At 48.2% G+C, this 19,633-nt stretch overlaps 10 protein-coding genes across 10 annotated transcripts; 8 read left to right on the top strand and 2 right to left on the bottom strand.

Annotated features, from left to right (window-relative positions):
* The first annotated feature begins 107 nt into the window (after window positions 1-107).
* On the top strand, window positions 108-1,434 carry J3458_000013 (uncharacterized protein). Its single transcript, XM_007817615.2, has 4 exons — window positions 108-291; window positions 340-387; window positions 437-919; window positions 978-1,434. Exons 1-4 carry the CDS (start codon window positions 234-236, stop codon window positions 1,307-1,309), a joined length of 921 nt encoding a protein of 306 aa, XP_007815806.2. The 5' UTR covers window positions 108-233; the 3' UTR covers window positions 1,310-1,434.
* A 542-nt stretch (window positions 1,435-1,976) lies between these two features.
* Window positions 1,977-2,548, top strand: J3458_000012 (uncharacterized protein; the record flags this gene model as incomplete). The annotated part of the gene is made up of 3 exons (XM_066115899.1): window positions 1,977-2,043; window positions 2,179-2,211; window positions 2,262-2,548. The coding sequence occupies 3 exons, from the start codon at window positions 1,977-1,979 to the stop codon at window positions 2,546-2,548; spliced, it is 387 nt and encodes a 128-aa protein (XP_065977779.1).
* Window positions 2,549-2,575: 27 nt separating this feature from the next.
* J3458_000011 (uncharacterized protein) lies at window positions 2,576-3,545 on the top strand (the record flags this gene model as incomplete). The annotated part of the gene is made up of 2 exons (XM_066115898.1): window positions 2,576-2,830; window positions 3,015-3,545. 2 exons carry the CDS (start codon window positions 2,576-2,578, stop codon window positions 3,543-3,545), a joined length of 786 nt encoding a protein of 261 aa, XP_065977778.1.
* Window positions 3,546-5,690: 2,145 nt separating this feature from the next.
* J3458_000010 (uncharacterized protein) lies at window positions 5,691-6,589 on the top strand. Its single transcript, XM_007817617.2, has one exon. It carries the CDS (start codon window positions 5,802-5,804, stop codon window positions 6,513-6,515), a length of 714 nt encoding a protein of 237 aa, XP_007815808.2. The 5' UTR covers window positions 5,691-5,801; the 3' UTR covers window positions 6,516-6,589.
* A 1,220-nt stretch (window positions 6,590-7,809) lies between these two features.
* On the bottom strand, window positions 7,810-8,128 carry J3458_000009 (uncharacterized protein; the record flags this gene model as incomplete). The annotated part of the gene is made up of 2 exons (XM_007817618.1): window positions 7,810-7,929; window positions 7,985-8,128. The coding sequence occupies 2 exons, from the start codon at window positions 8,126-8,128 to the stop codon at window positions 7,810-7,812; spliced, it is 264 nt and encodes an 87-aa protein (XP_007815809.1).
* A 2,635-nt stretch (window positions 8,129-10,763) lies between these two features.
* On the top strand, window positions 10,764-11,288 carry J3458_000008 (uncharacterized protein; the record flags this gene model as incomplete). The annotated part of the gene is made up of 1 exon (XM_007817619.2): window positions 10,764-11,288. One exon carries the CDS (start codon window positions 10,764-10,766, stop codon window positions 11,286-11,288), a length of 525 nt encoding a protein of 174 aa, XP_007815810.2.
* A 576-nt stretch (window positions 11,289-11,864) lies between these two features.
* Window positions 11,865-12,125, top strand: J3458_000007 (uncharacterized protein; the record flags this gene model as incomplete). The annotated part of the gene is made up of 1 exon (XM_066115897.1): window positions 11,865-12,125. One exon carries the CDS (start codon window positions 11,865-11,867, stop codon window positions 12,123-12,125), a length of 261 nt encoding a protein of 86 aa, XP_065977777.1.
* A 146-nt stretch (window positions 12,126-12,271) lies between these two features.
* J3458_000006 (uncharacterized protein) lies at window positions 12,272-12,595 on the top strand (the record flags this gene model as incomplete). The annotated part of the gene is made up of 1 exon (XM_066115896.1): window positions 12,272-12,595. One exon carries the CDS (start codon window positions 12,272-12,274, stop codon window positions 12,593-12,595), a length of 324 nt encoding a protein of 107 aa, XP_065977776.1.
* A 13-nt stretch (window positions 12,596-12,608) lies between these two features.
* Window positions 12,609-13,079, top strand: J3458_000005 (uncharacterized protein; the record flags this gene model as incomplete). Its single annotated transcript, XM_066115895.1, has 1 exon — window positions 12,609-13,079. The coding sequence occupies one exon, from the start codon at window positions 12,609-12,611 to the stop codon at window positions 13,077-13,079; it is 471 nt and encodes a 156-aa protein (XP_065977775.1).
* Window positions 13,080-15,222: 2,143 nt separating this feature from the next.
* J3458_000004 (uncharacterized protein) lies at window positions 15,223-16,586 on the bottom strand. The gene is made up of 3 exons (XM_007817621.2): window positions 15,934-16,586; window positions 15,479-15,867; window positions 15,223-15,418 (listed from the first exon to the last, which is right to left on the bottom strand). Exons 1-2 carry the CDS (start codon window positions 16,369-16,371, stop codon window positions 15,505-15,507), a joined length of 801 nt encoding a protein of 266 aa, XP_007815812.2. The 5' UTR covers window positions 16,372-16,586; the 3' UTR covers window positions 15,223-15,418; window positions 15,479-15,504.
* Window positions 16,587-19,633: the final 3,047 nt, after the last annotated feature.

Here is a 19,633-nt window from a genome sequence, read left to right as displayed (position 1 = left end):
GGTCATTATCCTGCTCTCCAACTCGGCCCTTGTCAACCCCAATTCCTAAGCGACTGACTCCATCTCTAGATCCACCGCCTTGTCGCACCAACAGGATGCATGTAACCGTTAAGGTGACACAATGAACGCGCACGGTCAACCCCATGTTTATACCCGCTGGTTCCGCATCCCCGTCCCCTCCGCGGTGAAACCTGACAAGACACTTTCAGACCCGATAATTCTGCAGCTTCAAGATGGCCAAGAAGAGAGTTTTGGTATCTTATGGTGTTGACGTCGATGCAGTAGCGGGATGTAAGCAGCTGTAGGCCTACATTCCTAGAGTGTTCTAACTGTGCCCAGGGCTCGGGTCATACGGGGGCGAGGATTCATCCAACGACATCAGCAGAGGTACTGCCATTATTGACGCCGCTTTTGCATCTCTCTAATCCTTCTGCAGGTTACTTTGCCGGGACTGTGGGAGTGCAGCGCATATTGAAGCTTCTTGCCAAATATGACATCAAGGCAACGTGGTTCATTCCGGGTCACAGCCTCGAGACATTCCCAGATGACATGGCAGCAGTTCGAGATGCTGGGCACGAAATTGGACTGCACGGGTACTCCCACGAGAACCCTACCCGCCTGAGCATCGACCAGCAGAGGGACATTTTGGACAAGACGTACCGCATGCTTACCGAGTTTACCGGCAAGCCCCCTCGTGGAAGTGTTGCGCCGTGGTGGGAAACAAGCAGGGAGGGAGCTCAACTTCTGCTCGACTACGGCATCGAGTACGATCACAGCATGAGCCACCATGACTGCCAGCCTTACTACCTGCGCACTGGCGACTCGTGGACCAAGATAGACTACTCCAAGAAGCCAAGTGACTGGATGCGCCCTTGTGTGAAGGGCGAGGAGACTGGCCTAGTTGAGATTCCTGCAAACTGTGAGGCCCGGCCACTGTACCTGCTTTGTTGTGTTGCAAGAGCTGATTCTGTTCACAGGGCACCTTGACGATTTACCTCCCATGCTGTTCATCAAGAACGCTCCCAACAGCCATGGATTTGTGAACGCACGTGATGTTGAGCATATCTGGCGCGACCATTTCGACTACTTTTATCGCGAGTATGACGAGTTCATTTTTCCATTGACGATTCATCCAGATGTATCGGGTCGCCCGCACGCCTTGTTGATGCATGAGAGACTTATTGAGCATATGAAGAAGCACGAGGGTGTTGAGTTCGTAACAATGGAGCAGATTTGCGACGAGTTCAAGTCGAAGAACGCCCCTGCTCCAGGGGCTTTACTGCCAGCGGCACCTGGGCCCTTCAAATAGCTGCAGAGTGATAAAACTCGAAGTTTCATAAAACTATTATATTTTACCATGTCATCGCTTCAAGTGTACTACGGCATTTATGTGGCCCGGATACTGTACGACAAATTTCAACTAAGCCAGAGGGCAAAAATCGTAGGCGCCTACGAGTTTTGTCATCGTAGCTGTTTAAATATTACATATTTCTTCCAACAGATGCTTGCTCAGCTGCGCCTTATGTTAACATGCTTGTGTGAAGTTGAATGGCCAGGCCAATGTCCTCCGTCAACTACAGGCTTATTTTATCTGCCTTTTCGCCTGCTAGATAAATAAAGCCATCTTATCACACAGTAGATAAAGAGCAGAAAATAGAGAATACCGTGGCGTAGCCCGGAGACACATCTCCCTCCACGCCCCGTATCTTTGGGGTAATGTGCAACAACCCCAGCGTCTATGACACGATGTTCTGACCCCACAAAGATCCCTAGTTTCCTGCTGAGAGACCGATGATAAACTTATTATTTTCCGGGGTAGACAAGGCTATTATCGTACGTGTTGCTCGGAACTGTTCAACCACCACGATAAGCCGAGCGTTGATAAGTGGTGGTTGTGGACTTATATACCGTCGACATCTCGATATCCAACATCATCCAACCTAGCGGTTCCACCTTCGACCTCGTTTACCATAATCATGTCTGATCCAGAAAAGTCTGACGCTGTTACACCGGCCCCGGCCCGCAGCAGTGACAGCATCGAAGGTGTGTAACTTGACAATGACGCCTTCGAAGTCTTCAAGACGCGCGAGGGAGCCGTCAACTTTCGAACAGTCGGTATGTCATATTTCATCTAGCTCCTCAAGATCAGTATACACAGGTTGGCTAACAAAGTGCTAGGATGGGTCCATGCCTCAGTCATCTTCCTCAAAGGTGAGATCCACGATGATTGAAGCAAAGACACCCTAACCAACACGAGACAGTCATCTTTGCAACTGGTGTTCTTACGATCTTCTCAGCAATGTTTGTCTTGGCAGCACTTCCGGGCGCCATCAACGTTCTTCGGTGGCAGTTTCTCAACACATATTGTGCCATTATCCAAGGCAACTTTCGCAACGCGCATGCCGGGTGCCATTCCATTGCAGACATGACCAAAGTGGTTGGCGGGCTGTGGTTAAAAGAGGTCACGGGAGTCTTCTTCCTTGTGACGTACACTATTGTCTGCGCGTCAAGAATATTCGGCACCTCCGCGGCTCTCAACGCCTTGTGAAATCATGCCATTTGCACGAACTACTCCATGCTGGTGGCTGCTGCCCTAGTGTTTCTCATGAGCAGCATCCGCAAGTTTGAGAAGATTGCGTGGCTTACCTGGCTTAGCTTCCTCTCGGTGTACATTGCCGTCTTTATCGTCGTTTACGGCTTACCCCCAATAACCGTGTACTTTTTCTCGCTGAATACCAGCAGTACGCTCTCAGTGTTGGTGTCACACCTCAAGGCTGTCCAGCGGCTGCTCCCCAAACCGGCGACTTCGATCTCGGTTGCCACGTCATTGGTAATCCGACATGCATTACTGGCATTACTTCAGTTGCCACCGTTTTCTGCTTCGGAGCTGGAACATCAGCTTTCCTTCCCTTCATCTCGGAAATGAGAAAGCCGAGAGACTACAACGAGGCCGTATACTTGTGCATGGGTGTAGTGACCGCCTCTTATCTGACTTTCTCCCTGGTCTTTTATAGATGTTGCGGCCTGTGGGTTGCTTCACCGTCTCTCGGCAGCGCTGGATACACCATAAAAATTGTGTCGTACGGCATCGGAATCGCCGGTTTGGCTATCAGCCACATGCTGTCTATACCGTGGCCAAGTATCTCTTTGTCCGCATTCTGCGCAATTCAGATCATCTGCAGAAGAACTCGTGGGTGCATTGGACTACCCGGCTTGGATGTACGCTTAGCGTAGCCGTCATTTCGTTTCTGGTGGCATCCGGCATTCCCATCTACAATTATCTACTCGCTCTTGCAGGCAGCTTGACCTTTGCTCCGCTTGCACTCGGCTTGCCTAGTTCCCTTTGGATCTACGACCATGGACACTACCGCAAAGGAAACTGGTGGCAGATTACTGTGTACTTGCTGAACTGGCTTCTGATTTTGCTAGCCGTGTTCATGACCATTGCTGGGACGTATGGCGTTGTGCACAACATCACTGACGCATACGCTGACAGCACTATTGGCCAAGCCTTTTCGTGCGCAGACAACGGCAACTCTTCGTGAAGCCAACGCTACCGCCAGGACAGAGAGAGCAGATACCATCTATCCCTTATTATTCATGTTGTAGTTTAGATATCATATGTTACACGACGCACATCAAATGTCATTAGCTATGTCATGGCCACTACCATGGAATGCTGTGCCTGAGAATGCTTCTAGTTGTGCCATGTGATTTTGCAAGTTTTCCATGAACCACCGTTGAGTGTCGGATATGCCAGTCATTACTTCTGCCCAGGCCATCTCCGTCTCCGTAATTTCAAAGCAATAATCGTTGTCCCGCCAATGAAGGCACTTTTGCCTCTCCTCAACAGTGTCGCGAGCCGAAAAGGACGCTGAGGGCCGGCTCTTTACCTTGCGGAAGGCAGGGTTCCCAGATAATCCATACGATAGAGAGTTGCTCCATGTGCAAGTTTCCGCCCAAGAATTTCTGGCGATTGCAACACGGGCTTATGAAGCCAGTGAGTACAGAGATGGGCGTTTCTTGGAGGCCTACGCCAAAGAGCTGTTCCCCTAAGGGTCCCCAGTGCGCTGAGGCTACAACAAAAGTGACACCGTTAGGATAAAACTCAAATACTCCGAGTATTAAAATATATACAGTCTGCTTTATGTCTTAGGAAAACAGTTCTCCAAGCTGTGGCTCGCCGGTTTAGTCTACCGCTAGTCCTAGCCCTTTGGTTTCCCTAGCAGAGATAGATGAAAGCGTTACTACAATCGAAAGATAGACTTCATAAACGTCACTTTGTTCCGTTTTCTGCCCCAGCCTATGTTATCAATACCTAGGTACTCATAGTAGCTGCTTAGTTTACTGTCCCTATACCTGGTTTTAACAGCTTTATTTGCGAGCGAATTGTGCAGCGAAAAGGACGCTAAATATGATGAGTTTTAAGGAATTGATATTTTACTCATCATTATGACATGCCCCTGGAAATCTTGCATATTTGCCCTTTTATATCCGGTCCATGACAAGGGCTCAGTAGAGGGGTTGGAACAGCGCGGTTCAGTTCATCTTGCAATAATCTTTGGCATTTCAGGTCCTTGGTTTCCTTCAAGGCCTAGATGATTAAAGAGCTCTATTTATCCAAAAAGTCGGTGAGCCTTATGCCCTAGGTTTCGTGATCATAGCCCGTATGTCACACCCTAGATGCCGCGTAATCGCGTGTGACACGGTCCGACCGCCCTGAATATCCCTGTACCGTTACCATCAATTTGAGACATAATTTCAGATCTGGAAAAAGCAACTATCGCGATCGACAGACTCCGAAGGCACATTTTGAATTCAACAGGTATAGAAGATCCTTGGTATATTTGAAATATATATACAGCATATGTAGAACCCTATGTTCAAATTCTTCGCAAGAAAGCCATGGCCGGTATCAGTTGTCACTTGGCTGGCTGAGCAGCTGCTTATGCGCCTTAATCATATTCCACTGCCGTTTTCGGCGGTCCTCGATCGCGAAGGGCCGCTCCCGGTATGTGGAGTCTTCCGTCTGAATAACCCAACCGCAAATGAGACACGAGGGCTGAGCTGATCCCTATCTCCCTGGTAACTACTCCGTAGTCAGGAAAGATTGTTGACTGGAAATTCTAAATTACCGTTTCTATGCCAGCAGCCGCTGATGTCATGGTGCGATGGCGACCCGTCCTTCATAGGGTTGTCCTCGGTGCTTCTACGCGTGTGTCAGATGCCCACACAAGCCACAGCTGTGCAAGACAAAGGCCCTTTAAGATGAGTAAGAGCTCAAGTACGGAGTACAAAGTGAGGAGTGAATTTGAAACATAGCTGGTCAGGTAGCTGCCCAACTACCTAGGTACGGAGTACCTTGATGACCTCCCTTTCGGCCACGCTCCACCTCAACAGCCATCACGAAACCTAAACATTATACCGTACATTATCTAAAAGCCCTGAGCTGACTTGGAAACTACATAAAGAAGCGTCGAATTCTGGCAATTTTCAAGAGCAACTCCGTACGTGCATAACCCGCAACGGCCACTACCCTAGAGGCATTGAAAGGTCAACTGCTTCATCACGTCATTTCTCGATAACTGTGACGTGTTCGAAGCACGCAAAGCGATCGACTTTACTACTTTATTCGCCTCTGGGTCTTCACAATCTTTTCTTAAAATCCCTGAGCTATTCTTTAGGATGAACTGAATCTGCCTATAGCGAGTGTTTCGCGGCTATTATTCCCACGTATAAGCCTTCTTCAACTTGGCAATCTTCCGTCTCAAACGAAACGCCGCCTATCCCGGACCAAGCCAATGCATCAAATTACGCTATACTCGATCCTCCTCTTTGCACTCTCCTTTGCTAGGGCAAAGAACAAGATCAGCCTGCAATGGGCTATCTGCGACTCAACTCCGCAGGAGACGCTCGCAAAGCTCGGCCTCGATGCGACTACGCCACCCTACAAAGAGAATCCGATTGCATACTACGACGAAAGGCCTCCCGTCCACATATTCTCGGGCATGATGTTTCGAACGAAGACAAATAAAGGTCAGCCGCTGTCCACTGTCAAAGTCAGCTTCGATGAAGAAACCGCCAATGTACCAGACTTTGTAGAATGCGGATGGGATTGCTATGGCAGAAATGAACCCACGTACAACTGCGAGAAACGATTTCCTCTGGATCCAGCGTCACCGGGGAAAATCTGGCGAGAGAAGCAGATTCAATTCGCGGAAAGGTATCAACATGTGAATTGGAGTGCGCTCGTTGAGTACGGGCCTTACCCGAATGGCAAGTGGAAGATACGAATCAACGGACATAAGGCCAAGTTCGACGACGTGGTGGTTGGAGGGCTGCATCTTATGGAGATCGAAGCAAGGGTTCCTGAGAAGAAAGCCCATAAGTTTATCAGACAGACATGGAAGTATCTGAGGGATCGAGGGGTTACGCTTTGCAACCCACAGGAGGGGAAGACCATGCGACTATTTAAATCGATGGGATATGCAATAAATGAGAAAGGGGAGCTTTAGGACCAGATGAGGCACATGGACCTTGTCTGGGACCAGGAAGACTGTGAGCAACTAGGAGCCAAACAATGAACAGCCGAGCAGCTGAACAAACAGCGCACTTGGACAGCAGGGCTCAATGCGGAAGAAGGGAGGGTGGAAGAGATCATGTACACTCTCTTTTAAGAATTTGCGGGCAGAAGTGAAGTTGTGACAGTATGTGCACGGTCTCGTGGGGAGCCAGATCCAACAGGAGAGCCAGCGGAGTCTCTCTTCGGAAAAGGAAGCGATAGGGGGCTTTCGAATCGGCTTGTTGCCCGGCCAGAAAGAACAACAGCTAGTTGTGGAAGCATTGAACGATGGGAAACTTATGACACTAGGGTCGAAGACGGAAGCCGGAAAGGGAGTAATACCATGGCATATACGCCATGCTGCGGACGTGGAGCTTCAGTTCTTCAGGAGCGTAATATTATATAGTTTGTTGTATTTGCTTAGCCTTATTCTCATTCCCTAATAAGACTTGGACACTAATAGCAAGCTTGAACAGACCTCGTGAGCTCCAAGACACATTATCCATTCACGAAACTGTGGAATGAAGGGTCGTTTGTGCTTTAATGTCGTTCAGAATTAAATGAGATAATCAAGTGACATGTCATCCTCAGTTGAATGTTATGGCTTTAAATCGGAGCTAAGGCGGCATGCGAACCTGCTTCCGTTGTAAACTCAGAGTTGGGGATTATTCATGAAAGCATTGAGTAGGCGCATACCAATATATTACTTTCTTGCGACTATTAGGCGGACGGCCTAAATGAGCCAGTACATTATGGGGCCGTGCGCGCTATATCGTCCCGCGGAAGAATATGACAACCTATTGGTAAAATTGCAAGGTAGTGCCGGGAAGTTTGCGCGAATGTGGTTACAATTGATGTAATCTCGAAACGTTTGCCAGGATATTGTGGTAGAATTGTACAAATTGTGTCCACTAATATGAAACAAGTATCTGAAATTGTATTAATCGCCTTTACAATTGTAGCAATTGCTACTTTGTGGTGCCTGCGCTCTACTTTAATTCCATTCCCCACACTAGACACTCCCATGCCGTAACACTAATATATTGCTCTCGGCATCACGTTCACACTGGTTTGTTTCCAACTTATAAATGGTTAAGGATAGTATATTCAAGATGCCTAAAGGCACTAAACTATACTAAAGCTAGTCCAAGATTCACTGGCTAGTGTATCCCTGAATGAGTGTACAAACTTGACTCTATAGCAGTCCGGCAAAATCTTGAATCTCTTAGCTTCGACATGAGGACATATTAGATCTCGAACTCCTCGAATTCCTCAGTGTAGAGGTCGTGGCGGCGAGGGAGGCAGTAAGGGCTCCCATTCTGTTGATTGAACTTGCAGACAGTGCCAGGTGGGCAGCGGCCAGCAAACTAAGACCATCATTAGCACAATTGTTTGGCCTTGTCATTTGAGCAATGTACTTACCACCCACTCGCCCCTGGTGTTGCAAACTTCCCAAGCTTGATGGTAAGGCTGGCATCTATAAGTAGCTGGCTTGCACTTGCTCTCGTAAGGCCAGGCAGCAGCGACGGAGGCTAGAGCGGCAACGGCGACGGTGACGAACTTCATGTTGATGGGTTTTCAAGTATTAGCAGGGAACTATTTATGATGATTTCAAGTTATTTCTCTTTGGTGAAGGTGTTGGTGGGAGTAGGACTGAGAACGCACATAGCAAACCTGGGAGATTCCTGCAGCTTATATAGATTTTTTACCTCCTAGCTGAACACGCAGTCACATCTGTGGCACCACATCATGTCAGACGAAAAGAGCCAAAAAATGGACGTGGCCAACCATGTTTCATTTTCTGAGACAACCACGTCCATCTATTGAAGCACAAAACACGGGTCATTTCGTGGCGACTTCTGCTTACATGGATATTCTGTGGATACACGTGGACTCAGCTTCGCTGGCATTGAAACTCTCTTCTGACCCGTTAAAACATTGTCATAGAATAGCATGAATTACTTCGACAATGATGTAAGTTCTGCGCGGCGATGAACTCGTGGATTTCTCCCCGATGTCCCGTACTAGGCCTTGATGCTTTGTGCACTCACGGATGACCAAGTGCCCAATACAGGTTTGTCATGGGCTTTGTTGCTTTTAGCTAACAAAGTATACTGGCTTGGAACATCTTGAATAGATGATTCAGACTTGCCAGGCTTCGGAAGGTCGGGTATGTTGAAAAGCATAACTTGGAGCTGCCGGACAATTGAACTTTATCCCCCCCGCATCAATATGTGGTTGGTTAGGCATGTCAATGTGCCAACGGCTTTTGAGTGAAAGTCTTCGCCTTACCCTTCAATCGTGGCGCATAAATGATGAACGATGCTTTGCCGAAAGAACCTTTATGGCGTTCTAGATGCCCACTGTCGCGCTCCATTGAAATCCTTGTCAAATGGAAAATGTAGGGTGTATTAACATCATCATTAGACTTTGGCATGAGAGATTGTAAGACTCCCTTTCAATAGACTTTTGAGGTTATTTACACGGAATAGACTGCTACCCCTCAAAGTTTAATCAAGAGGGATGTCCCTTTCCGGTTTCAAACTTCATAGATCGGTTGTCATGTGGCTGGCCACATCGTCATAAATCTCTTCGAGTGATATTACTCACCACAATCGGTAATCCGTTTAATCTACCTACAGTAAGTTTATTTTTTACAATGTCTTCATACTCTTTCGGCAAATATTACGTTGAAAAACCCACAACACACTCTCCAGAATCAAGGTTGATCGGGAATTTCTGAGGTTCACTTACTCTTGCCCCATTTATTCTCATAACCTTTCTGGGTTATGGCGGGAGAGAATTTGCTATGGTGCACGGGACGTGAAACGTGGCTTGGCTCCCCGCACATCCCACACTTGTGAACCGAAACTTCCAACATAGCAAGGTTCATCATTTATAAGTTATTAGGAGTCACCGAGATGTTCGGTAACTTGATGTAATTCTTTGCAGTACTGCGACACCCGGTTGTCTAGCTGAAAAATATACGGTCACGCACTCAAAGCTAGCAGGTCTGCTAAACGAGCCAGTTAATAAACAAGATATACTTCCATGATAAACCATCTTTCCCAGCCTAATGTTATAAGCTCTGAGGTATTTGTTAACAAAATCCCCCAACTTTCATACACGCCAAGTATGTAGGATCTCATGATCTCGCGTGAATAAAGGTACTTTATAAGCCACTAGCGCCATGGCATGAAGCTTCCGCCTTGCGCGGTTGTAATTACGTACGACGTACATGAGGAATACGCAGCAATTTTTAAATTCTTGACATATTTGTGGTTAGTTTCATGCTGTGGGCTGGGGAGGAGGGGCCAATAAAGCCAGGTAGCGGTGGCACTTAGATCTTGTTATTTGGAATGCAGATCTATTCTTGATTTTATTCAACTTTCGGGTCCTCGGCTTGGTACTTGAAATCGGCAGACTGTTCGCCGCGTTTCAGTTGCAGGCCGATAATCCGATCAGACCTGTGAGCTCATAACCTTCGAGAGAGCCTCATATGTCATGGGCTTAGCACCCAGGAGCCAAGCAATGGCTCAAAACAGAAATCCCTGACCACAGCCCTCAGTAATTACAAGACTTTTCTGGGTTAGACACATGAGAAAATGCGTATAGGGGCCATTTACGATCCTGTGAAGCGCTTCACTGCGGGAGAGCCCCGAACAGCCCTCGGAAGTGAGTGTTGCTTCCTCCCGCGCGTGCCGCAATTCGCTAAATAACTTCCCAGTGTGGAACAAGCCAGGACATTGAGAGGTGTATCACGAAACGGGTCATAGAAGCACCTCAAGAGGGCAAGGAATGTTGGCTTTCACAATGTACGTCACGACCGGCGAGTCACATCAGGTGGCTGTCCCTTTGAAAAAAACTCGCCGGCTAACAAAGTAAAATAATCAACGGCTGAAAAAAAATAAGCCATATTCTCTCGTTACTAATTGTCCCGGCTTGAGGAGAATCGACGTGTACAATTCCATTCCAATAAAGAGCACAAAGCTGAGCACTTACTTGCATCGGAACCCCGGGAGTCGGTCGCGACTGGTGATATTGAGGCTTACAGTCCAGACTTCAAGTCCGCATCGCTACATTTATGGGCGCGATCACCATTTAAAGACATTGCTCGTATCGAATTCGACTTCTGATCCTTGAAGACAATATTTTCAATTAGGCAATACCCCAAACGACTTTAACGAGTTAAACCTTTGAAATGGATTCTGAAACTAGCGGCAACGTTTCTCGTCATTACATCCTGCCCAACGCAATGGCGGTTCACAGCATCAATGACAATGGAAACACTCCCTCGAGGCGCATCGATACTGTCCGCCAAGGACAGCGTGAGAATTCTACTCTCCTATCGTTCGAAGTACCTCCACAGGCAGATAACAGAACCTGTACGGCGAGCATCTTCGCCGGCCACTTGAGCAATGGCGACAGCGTCAGTGGTGAAAAGACAGTCGATATCTTCAGCACTAATATTACTGATATTAACAATACCCCATCTGGTAATATGCGCAATATGCAGCTCGCTCGTCTGCGCTTCAACCCCAACAGCAAGAGGTTTGATTTTGTGGGCGGTATGCCGTCGTCGATCCGAGAATTCCAGGTCAGGACTGGGGACGTTCTCCAGTGGGAGATTGTGGCCGTTGGAACCGAAGACGAGATCTCTATTGAGCAGGATTTCAATCAAGAAGGCCCGCGTCTCCCGAACGGCATGTTTATAGAGTATATTTGAAGTATTTACTTGCATTCCAGCATGCGTACCCTAGACACTTGTTCTAGATGTTGAGTTGGGAAGTGTACGGCACCCTAATCGCGCCGTGATAGTAGCCTGTAGTAAATCTTGGCCCTTGGTAACTATGTCTAAAGGTGTTTCGGAGACCGAGGCACTTTACAAACCAATGCTAACGGAGAGCAAAACATGGCTAGTATGAAACGTCGGGAAGGTTCAATGCTATTTATTATCTCCTCCGGAAGCCCCTACATTGCCCCAAGTGCTCAAGTGCTACCAGTGTTGTGTTATGAGTAAGCTGAATCTCCCATAACCTCTTGTATTTGTACCATTGACTTAATTCTCCTTGGTCACAATGGGTTTCTTGCCCTTTTCGCTGGCACTGCCTGCTCACCATGGATCCTCGTCCGTGCAGGCATTCTCATTTCGCCGCCGGACCATGTGCTGCGCCGCGAGTCCTGCCAGGCCGCTTGTTTGGAGCCTCTTTAAAGCGTGGTAGGACGACATGGCCTCATCTCGAATCGTCAAGCTGCACATGCTCTGATTATCAACTACAACAATCGCGGCTGATGCCAGGCAATGACCCCAAAGTATGACCACAAAGACAGCGCTATGAAGCCACGAGACATCATCAACCGTCTCGAGGGAGCTCTGCACGTCATCAACCAAATCTGCGACATCTCCGGTGTTCCTGGGTCCTCGACTGGCGTCCTCCACGAGGACCAGGTCATCTACACCACACATCTCAGCCACAGAGACGTCGCTGCAAAGCTGCCGCCAACATCGGATACCATCTACGAAATAGGGTCACTACAAAGGGTTTTATGGCCGCAAGCTTAGCGCAGCTACTCCGTAAGCATCTGAGAGTCACCTGGAGCACGCCAATCCAGGATATACTGCCCGAGTACCAACCTGAGCAGTCGGCGCTGGATGGAAAAGTTGCTCTGATTGACTTTCTTTCGCATCGCACGCCTCTATCCGGAGACATGTCTATTGCCCTTCAGGGTGACCTGGAATTCATCCTTGCTCCGTCCGACACTCTTCCAGCTGTGTCTCGCTTAGATACGGTTGATCCATCCTGCAAGTCATGGGTGTATAATAATTGGGGATATAGTGTCGCCGGGTCAGTTATCGAGAAGCTTTCGGGCAAGCCCGCTTACCAGTACATCCGCGAGACTATCCTCGATCAACCGGGACTAGCCAACACAACCACGCGGCCCATTCTCGACCAAGACAGCGATTTCGCCGAAGCCTACTCGGCATTAGAGAACGCCCCATCACCTCCGGAGAGCCAAAGGAAGCTTGTTTGAGCTGGCAGGCGGCATGTTTTCAACCGTCAACGACATGCTCAAGTATGCCCAGGCGATCTTCCGGGCCCAAACAGATCCCCAGTCTAGCCCTCTAGAGAATCTTTTCCAGGGGCATATTCCTCTTGTCAAGTCTGATGAGAGTTTCGGGCCCTATGGCATGGATTGGATCGCGACACACCTGCCCGGGGTTATTGGTGTCCAGGGCGATAACGCGGAGTTGCTTGACCTAGACGAGCTTCCACGCACATGCAATGATGAAAACTTGAACAAGACCTTCTCCCAACAGGGCGCGGGTTCAGGCTATTACTCGGCCATTTACATATTTCCCAAAACAAAATCGGACTTCGTCGTGTTAACAAACTCGATGGCCCTCAACGACGCGGCAGACTGGATCGCTCAATTCGTCGCGACCGCTGTCCACGGGTCAAGGAATACTATAGACTACCTTGAAAATACCCCAGAGGTCCCGCCAGCCGAAGGTTAGAAACGTTTTTGCAAGAAAGCCGAGTTTGACAAGATCACGGAGGATAAACCTAGGATGGACCCGCGGCCGCTCGAGGTCTACTGTGGCCGTTATCGAAACGCGCCTGGCGATTTCTTCATTGATATCAGGCAGAGCTTCAAGGACTCGCATCTTTTGGAGTTGTTATTCTTTGGTAGAGAAAGAAAACGTATCAACTTCGTAATCTTCAGGGTGATGTGTTTTAGTGGGCACCGGACTACGACGAGCAGGCTAGGCGAGCGCGATTCACAAGATGGGACACGACGTATTTCCAGATTGGTTTCCACTTCAAAGACGAGGATGAGGCCAGCACACTAGAATGGGCTGGTGGGCAGACTCTAGTTGCTCTGCGCCAGAGTCCGTCTATGGTTCGGTTTGGGCCTATCAACAGCTCATGGGATAGTGACAGTGAGCTTTGATTCTATGAGCCTCGGTAGACAATAGGTGTGATGAAGAGGAGTGAATAAGGACAAACCTGTCAAAACCCAGGCTGTGACAGCCGCCATCGCAGTATGAGGCATAATGATGGTATGGCACAGCCCGCACTGATGTTACGACGGAGCCTTTCTCGCAAGGCTCGGCGGGATCTTGAAATAGTTGCAGGTCGTCTGGATGGCACCTTGATACAATGAATAAAAACTCCAGTCGCCACTCGGTTGGCGCCCGCACATGGTGAGGGACAATGTCCCGTAACCCGCTATGCTTATATCTAGTCAACATTTGACCATTGGATATATCGAGCGGGACGTGGTGGCAGATGATGTCGGTGATAACTGCCTGCGTCACTCGTCTCTGCAACCCGCCCTTAATATGTAAACTCCACAACCATCGGCACTACGAGGCCTATGACGCAGCGAGTACCTGCGGTTTTGCTGCAGGCGGTTCCCGCCTTGCTTGGGGAGACGATCATTTCATCACATCCAACTACCCCAACTTCACGGTGGCGGGCTGGTATCGTCATATGAAAGTCGATCTCCAGATCTCGGCTACCAAGCAAGTTTCCTGGTTTGTTAGAAGCCCTATTGATGATCACCTAAGTCTGCTTGCTACGTTTATTGGTAGTATTACGGACGATCGTGGCACTACTAAGATTGTTGGAATGTGTCCAGCTGAGTATGCCCGCAGTATGAATCCTCTAGATCCTCTAGTGCTTAGTCGACACTCGGTTCCTCAACTGAAGAGGCCGCTGCACTTTTTCACGTACCAAATTCTTCACCTGGATGAATGCGCTCAGCTACTGCCAACTGACATGCGTGCGGATGGCATGACTCTATGCAGGTTAGCACATGTCCGCAATCTCAACGGCGAGGCTCTCGTCTACTGGGACGTCGCCTTCGTAAACATCCCATCACGGATTCTCGAGGCCGCACAATGCGAGCACCTGAGCGGATGCAATAGACTGTACATGATAATAACGAAGAGGTAATAAGGTTCGTTGCCAGTGTTTATTCTCTTCTACGCTATCGTCATGGCCAAGGATATGTTGCTTCCTACAATTTTATGGACCAGTGGCGCAACAAGGTTTTAAGCGGCATTGGCTATCTTGAGTGGATAGATCTTGAATAAATCGTACGTTGTTCATCTCGTCACTTCTGGCACTTTTTGAGCTGTATTACTTTGCGTTGCTTTTTCGAGAGAATTTATCCTTCGCTCTGTAATCAGGTGTCAAAAGGCCTACAAGGTATTGCGCCAGTTGTTAATTACAGTTTTTGTCCTGTGATCTATTCTTCAAATTACATTATAAAGCATCCCCGTCCCTCCACAATATGGATAAACTAGCTGATGGTGCTTATATATTTTTTTGGCCTAGTATGTCTTACGCATCGCAATGCATTCATGGTGTATTGCGTGGTTAGTTACGGTTCCCTGGCCTAGGTACGGCTAAAATACAGTGTTCCTAGATATTCTGCATTTAGCCCCTTTTCTCATATTCTTCTGTAATTAATTTAATAAAGCTGCCCCATGTCTAAGATAAGACGGCTATTACGAATAGAGTGTTTCAAGGCCTGTAACCAGCGCCAAGTACGATGGGAGTCGATAACGCTCTATGGATTTTTTCCCCGGAACAATATAATAAGCCGTTTAATAATGGAAAACAAAAAGAGAAATTTCGCAGCATATACTGCTATCATTACCATTCTTGCCGATTAATCTAGCTAAGCGGCTCTATCATCCGATATAACTTGTACTTCTACAACTAAATCTCCTATAAGGAAAACCGTACCAGTTTGCTGTCTAGTATAACTAGGTAGCTCCCCAGTGGGATGAAAAACCTGTTGGAGAGCCACACACAATAACTCAGTGCTATCACATAGAGATTCCTACCGCTAGTCAGCGAGATGCATGCGGTTAGCAACATGAGGGTAATAGAGTTGTAGCACCTTATTCTTCGAAATATAAGCTACGCTCAAGCAGCGAGGAACTCCTGAATAAGCTCTTGAACAAGCTCGGCCGTAGCATCAGGCATCGACAAAAATGGACTATGAGACGCATTGAGTGTCTTAACGGACCAGTTCACTCCCGATCGGCTGATCAAGTAGTCCTGGTACGACAGCGGAATAGCGTTGTCCTCAGTCAAGCGGATGTACCCACGACGGCCATCATAACCTGACTCCCGCCAGCCTATATTCTTAGGGATAGCATCCTTGCCTTTAGTAGCCTTGAGGGAATGGGGCTTCAGAGACTTGGTTGCGACTTCTACTTGCTCGGGAGTGCAATCATTGTAGAGGATGTGGCCCTCGTTTGAGCAAATAATGAATTTTTTGGTTTCCTATGACTGGAGTCAGGTCCAGATGGCACAAATTCTTGGCAGCGTGGAAGCATAGCAGACACCTACGTCTTCCTTGATCCAGGGAAACCATTGGTTACCTAGCAGGCCATACAGAGTCTCGTCCTCTTTCGGAACAAATGACGAAAGGTATATGACGCCCAATACGCCGCCCTTCTCGCCGCGGGCCTCACGGCCACGCTTGTCCATGCCGGAGATGGCCCAGGTTGTTGGGAACCCAGCATAAGAGTGAGAAACAAGCACCACGTCTTTGCCGGCATTAATCAGAGAATTCATGATAGATCGCATATAGTCCGCATCATCCGACACTCCTGTCGATGCGTTCCCGACACTCTGAAGGGTGTAGGCCGCAGTGGGGAGTCCGATTGAGTCCAGGCTTGAGACGAAGCTGCTCATGCATGAGGCGGGATGCCACGCCCCTGGAAAGCTGATGACAGAAATATTGGCAGGCATTTTCCTGGCTGCCTCGTTTTGGTCGAGTGTCATAGTTGCAAATGTGGTTGTCGCAGTTGCTTCTCTGGAAGATTTGGCTTTGGGATCCTGGTTTGAACAGGCGATTTTGTCTGCTGGTACCGAACCAAGGCCTTCTTTCAAAGAAACGATTTTAGCATTCCCTTTGTAAGATACAAGATGTTCGATAGGAGAGGGTGAAATTAGTGTGCTCTTCTCTTCTATGAGCCCTATGATGGTTAGCTGTTCATAGGAGAGTGAGACGATTCGGGGCGGATCCGCGTGCAAATGAGCCAGAAAATAACGGCATGTAACCCCTCACAAAGCGCGCTAGACCGAAAATAGCTTCGAGAACGGTACCTGATGAAATATTACAATGAGTTTGTTGGATAACCGGGGACGGCATACTCAGCCTTGTGTCGTGCGAATTGGTAGGCCATATTAACATGAAACGGTGGGGGCGAGACGACCTGTATTTTACATTCAATGTTCAGTCTGGTGCCCTTTGACTATTTCAACAACACTGAAAAGGGTTTATTGGGACCTAAAGCTCAGGTTACGTCTAGCATGGCCTGGGGAATGAACTCGGAGATGGCGAGGAAAGTTACTTCTTACTAAATTCCACCAACATCGACATCGACTTACGAAACGACAAGCTGTATTCATGAGTGGATACACTAGGCAAATTATAAGTATTCAGTAGCTATACTTTGACCATTGACAGAATTGGTACAATCACTGGATTTCCTTCTTTCGGCGTAGCGGCGTCGGTATCAGACTCTACGGTGATTTGAAGCAATATAACCTTTCTCTTTCCTGGTCATGCGTGAAGACCTTGTATGCTAATGGATGAAGTCCCCTTCTTTATGCTATTAGCAGTAAACCCTCTGCGTTAGCCTCCAGAGAAACATTGGCATCCCCATGGTGAGCCATGGTGTAGATAGAAGTGAGCTCCGTTCGCTCATTGGCTGGCTGCGCTTCATATCTGTACGCACTTTTCCAGGGCATCGCGAGCTCTTTTCCCTTTTTCCTCGGCGAGCATGAGTAGAGTACGGCCTTATCTTTAGTTATCGCGGCTATGAGAATTACTATGTAAAGGCAGATGCCGGCAAGGCATCGCAGCGGATCTCACGGCAGATGATGCAGACTCCGTGCCACATTTTTCACCAAACCCATAATATCTTCAATCCTTGGACGCAGCAAACCCCCTCAACTAGAACATGCCTACGACGGCAGGCAATGGGGATTTGTGGTCCTTGGTATGTGCCAGTGGAGGAATGTACACTGGCCACTTGTTTCTCATAGCTGCCCGCTTAAACGGCCTCTGGCCAACCCACTACAAGATAACTGGCTTCCATTAGACCTAAATGGCTAGAATGTCACCATTTGTATAGATTCAAAAAGCGTGTAGTTCGGATGTCTACACGTAAGCCGAGCTAAACGATTAGAGTGGACGTACGATGTGCTCCAACTAGTCTGCGCAAGTTTCTTTGCATGCATAGGGCTGATGAGCCTTGAGACTGTGTCTTTATTGAGCTTTCCCAATTGCCTATCTGCTCTAGGCTGATTTCAAAATGCTTCAAAGCGGTACCACCAGCTAGCAATGATAGCGGTGGCTATCCCGGACCATGAGGCATCCACGGCCAGATCCCTACACGACGGATGGGCCTGTTTCCCCTCAACGACGCACAATGATACAGACTGCAACTGGAGTCTCAAGCGCTGGTTAGCGAGGGGACCCTGACTTGACGCGACACCAAGGTCAAGAGCTTGTTGGTGGGGTGCGGCTAACATGAGGTCTGTCGTAAACTGCGGGATACAGGCTGAGTAATTTTTCACCGCTGTTTAGCGAGGAGAGGCACCTGGCTGCACAACCCAATTAGCCCCGAGGCATAAGATTCTTTACCATCTATTTAACTCCATATATCGTATAAGAGCCGCGACTGTTGTTACTCTTCTTGCCTGGGGAGGTTACAAAACGGCTCAATTTTAATCCACAACTCGATTTCCAGGTTGTCCTTAAGCCACGGGGCATATTCTGGATACTCCCTCAGGAATTCGAGATCATCCTCAAACTGTGCTTTGTTCAAGCGTTTTCTGTCGTTATGTGAGTCACAGGAGAAATACAGCTCAGCTATACCCAGCTAGTCAACACGGTCATTGAAGTACAGCCACACAAGCCAAGATTCACAGTCCATCTTGTATTGATTTTCGGAAGCTTAAACGAGATTTTGACAAGAGAATGAAGATCTGTTGACTGAATGAAGGCAAGGCTGAGTAACCGCTGGGGGTGGACCGTCCGTCGCCTCCGGACCAACCCTAATTATTGCACTGCAACCTCTTGTTCTCAGAGATAGCGCAGTATTTCATATATCATTAGCAGAATATATTTCAGACTTGACAAACTACGTCTGTAAAGCATTAAGTCTATATAAGTAGCCAGTGACCCCCAAGTCGACCGATCTTGCTTATCCATCATGATGGCGCACGCCCTTGCCGTTCTTCCTTTTACGAAGTACTGTTTCAGAATTCACTACATTCAAGCATCTTCTTTCCAGCCTAAACCTCTGTAGGCAACCTATCAGAAAGTCTTTCTGCCCAGTTTGATGAGATTCCAGGTTTGTAATAACCATTGGCCAGAGAATGCATCTGAACAAATTGTCTTGCCTCTTAATTCACGGATAAGACCAAGAAGTCGATGCCTGAGTTGGTCCTGAACAGTCGTCTCCCCAACAAGTGCGTCAATGACGCGTCTGCCAAATATCTGGGCTCCGATCTTGTAAAACTCGGCTATTTAAGCAAGTTCGTGTACGTGCACTGTAGTAATTTCGTCGCTTCTGGGGGACAGGTAGACGGGCTCAGTAGGATTTGGACTGATATCCCGTCATGTTTTTATGCAGTCCTCGTAAATGTAGGGGGTTTGTCTTCGCCCCCTGGCTGTCAGCTCAGACTCTGATGATTGCCGACAGCCACCCTATTCAGTGCCGCGAATTCCTTCAAGCCGTGTCTCTTCGCTCTGTGGTCTTGTACGCAGCACCTTGGATCGATCGATGGTCTTGTTTGTGTGCATTGAAGCCCAGCCTGGGTGCATTTCCTGCATGGTGACTGAGCCATTGGACACGCCACACGTCAACGGCGACACGTGTAGCAAGGGGTATCCATGGTGCGCATGATTTCCTGAAACGTCGCTTTGCTGACACAATGCTGCGTATGAAAGGAAGAGGTGACTGAGGGGTCTTGCAGACCGCGGTGATGAGGTGGATATCCAATGGGATCTGGAGCGAAGGGAATTACATTC

This window comes from Metarhizium acridum (assembly GCF_019434415.1).
Source record: "Metarhizium acridum strain ARSEF 324 chromosome Unknown scaffold_1, whole genome shotgun sequence".
NCBI lineage: Eukaryota > Fungi > Ascomycota > Sordariomycetes > Hypocreales > Clavicipitaceae > Metarhizium > Metarhizium acridum.
This window is presented reverse-complemented; position numbering and strand designations above follow the sequence as displayed.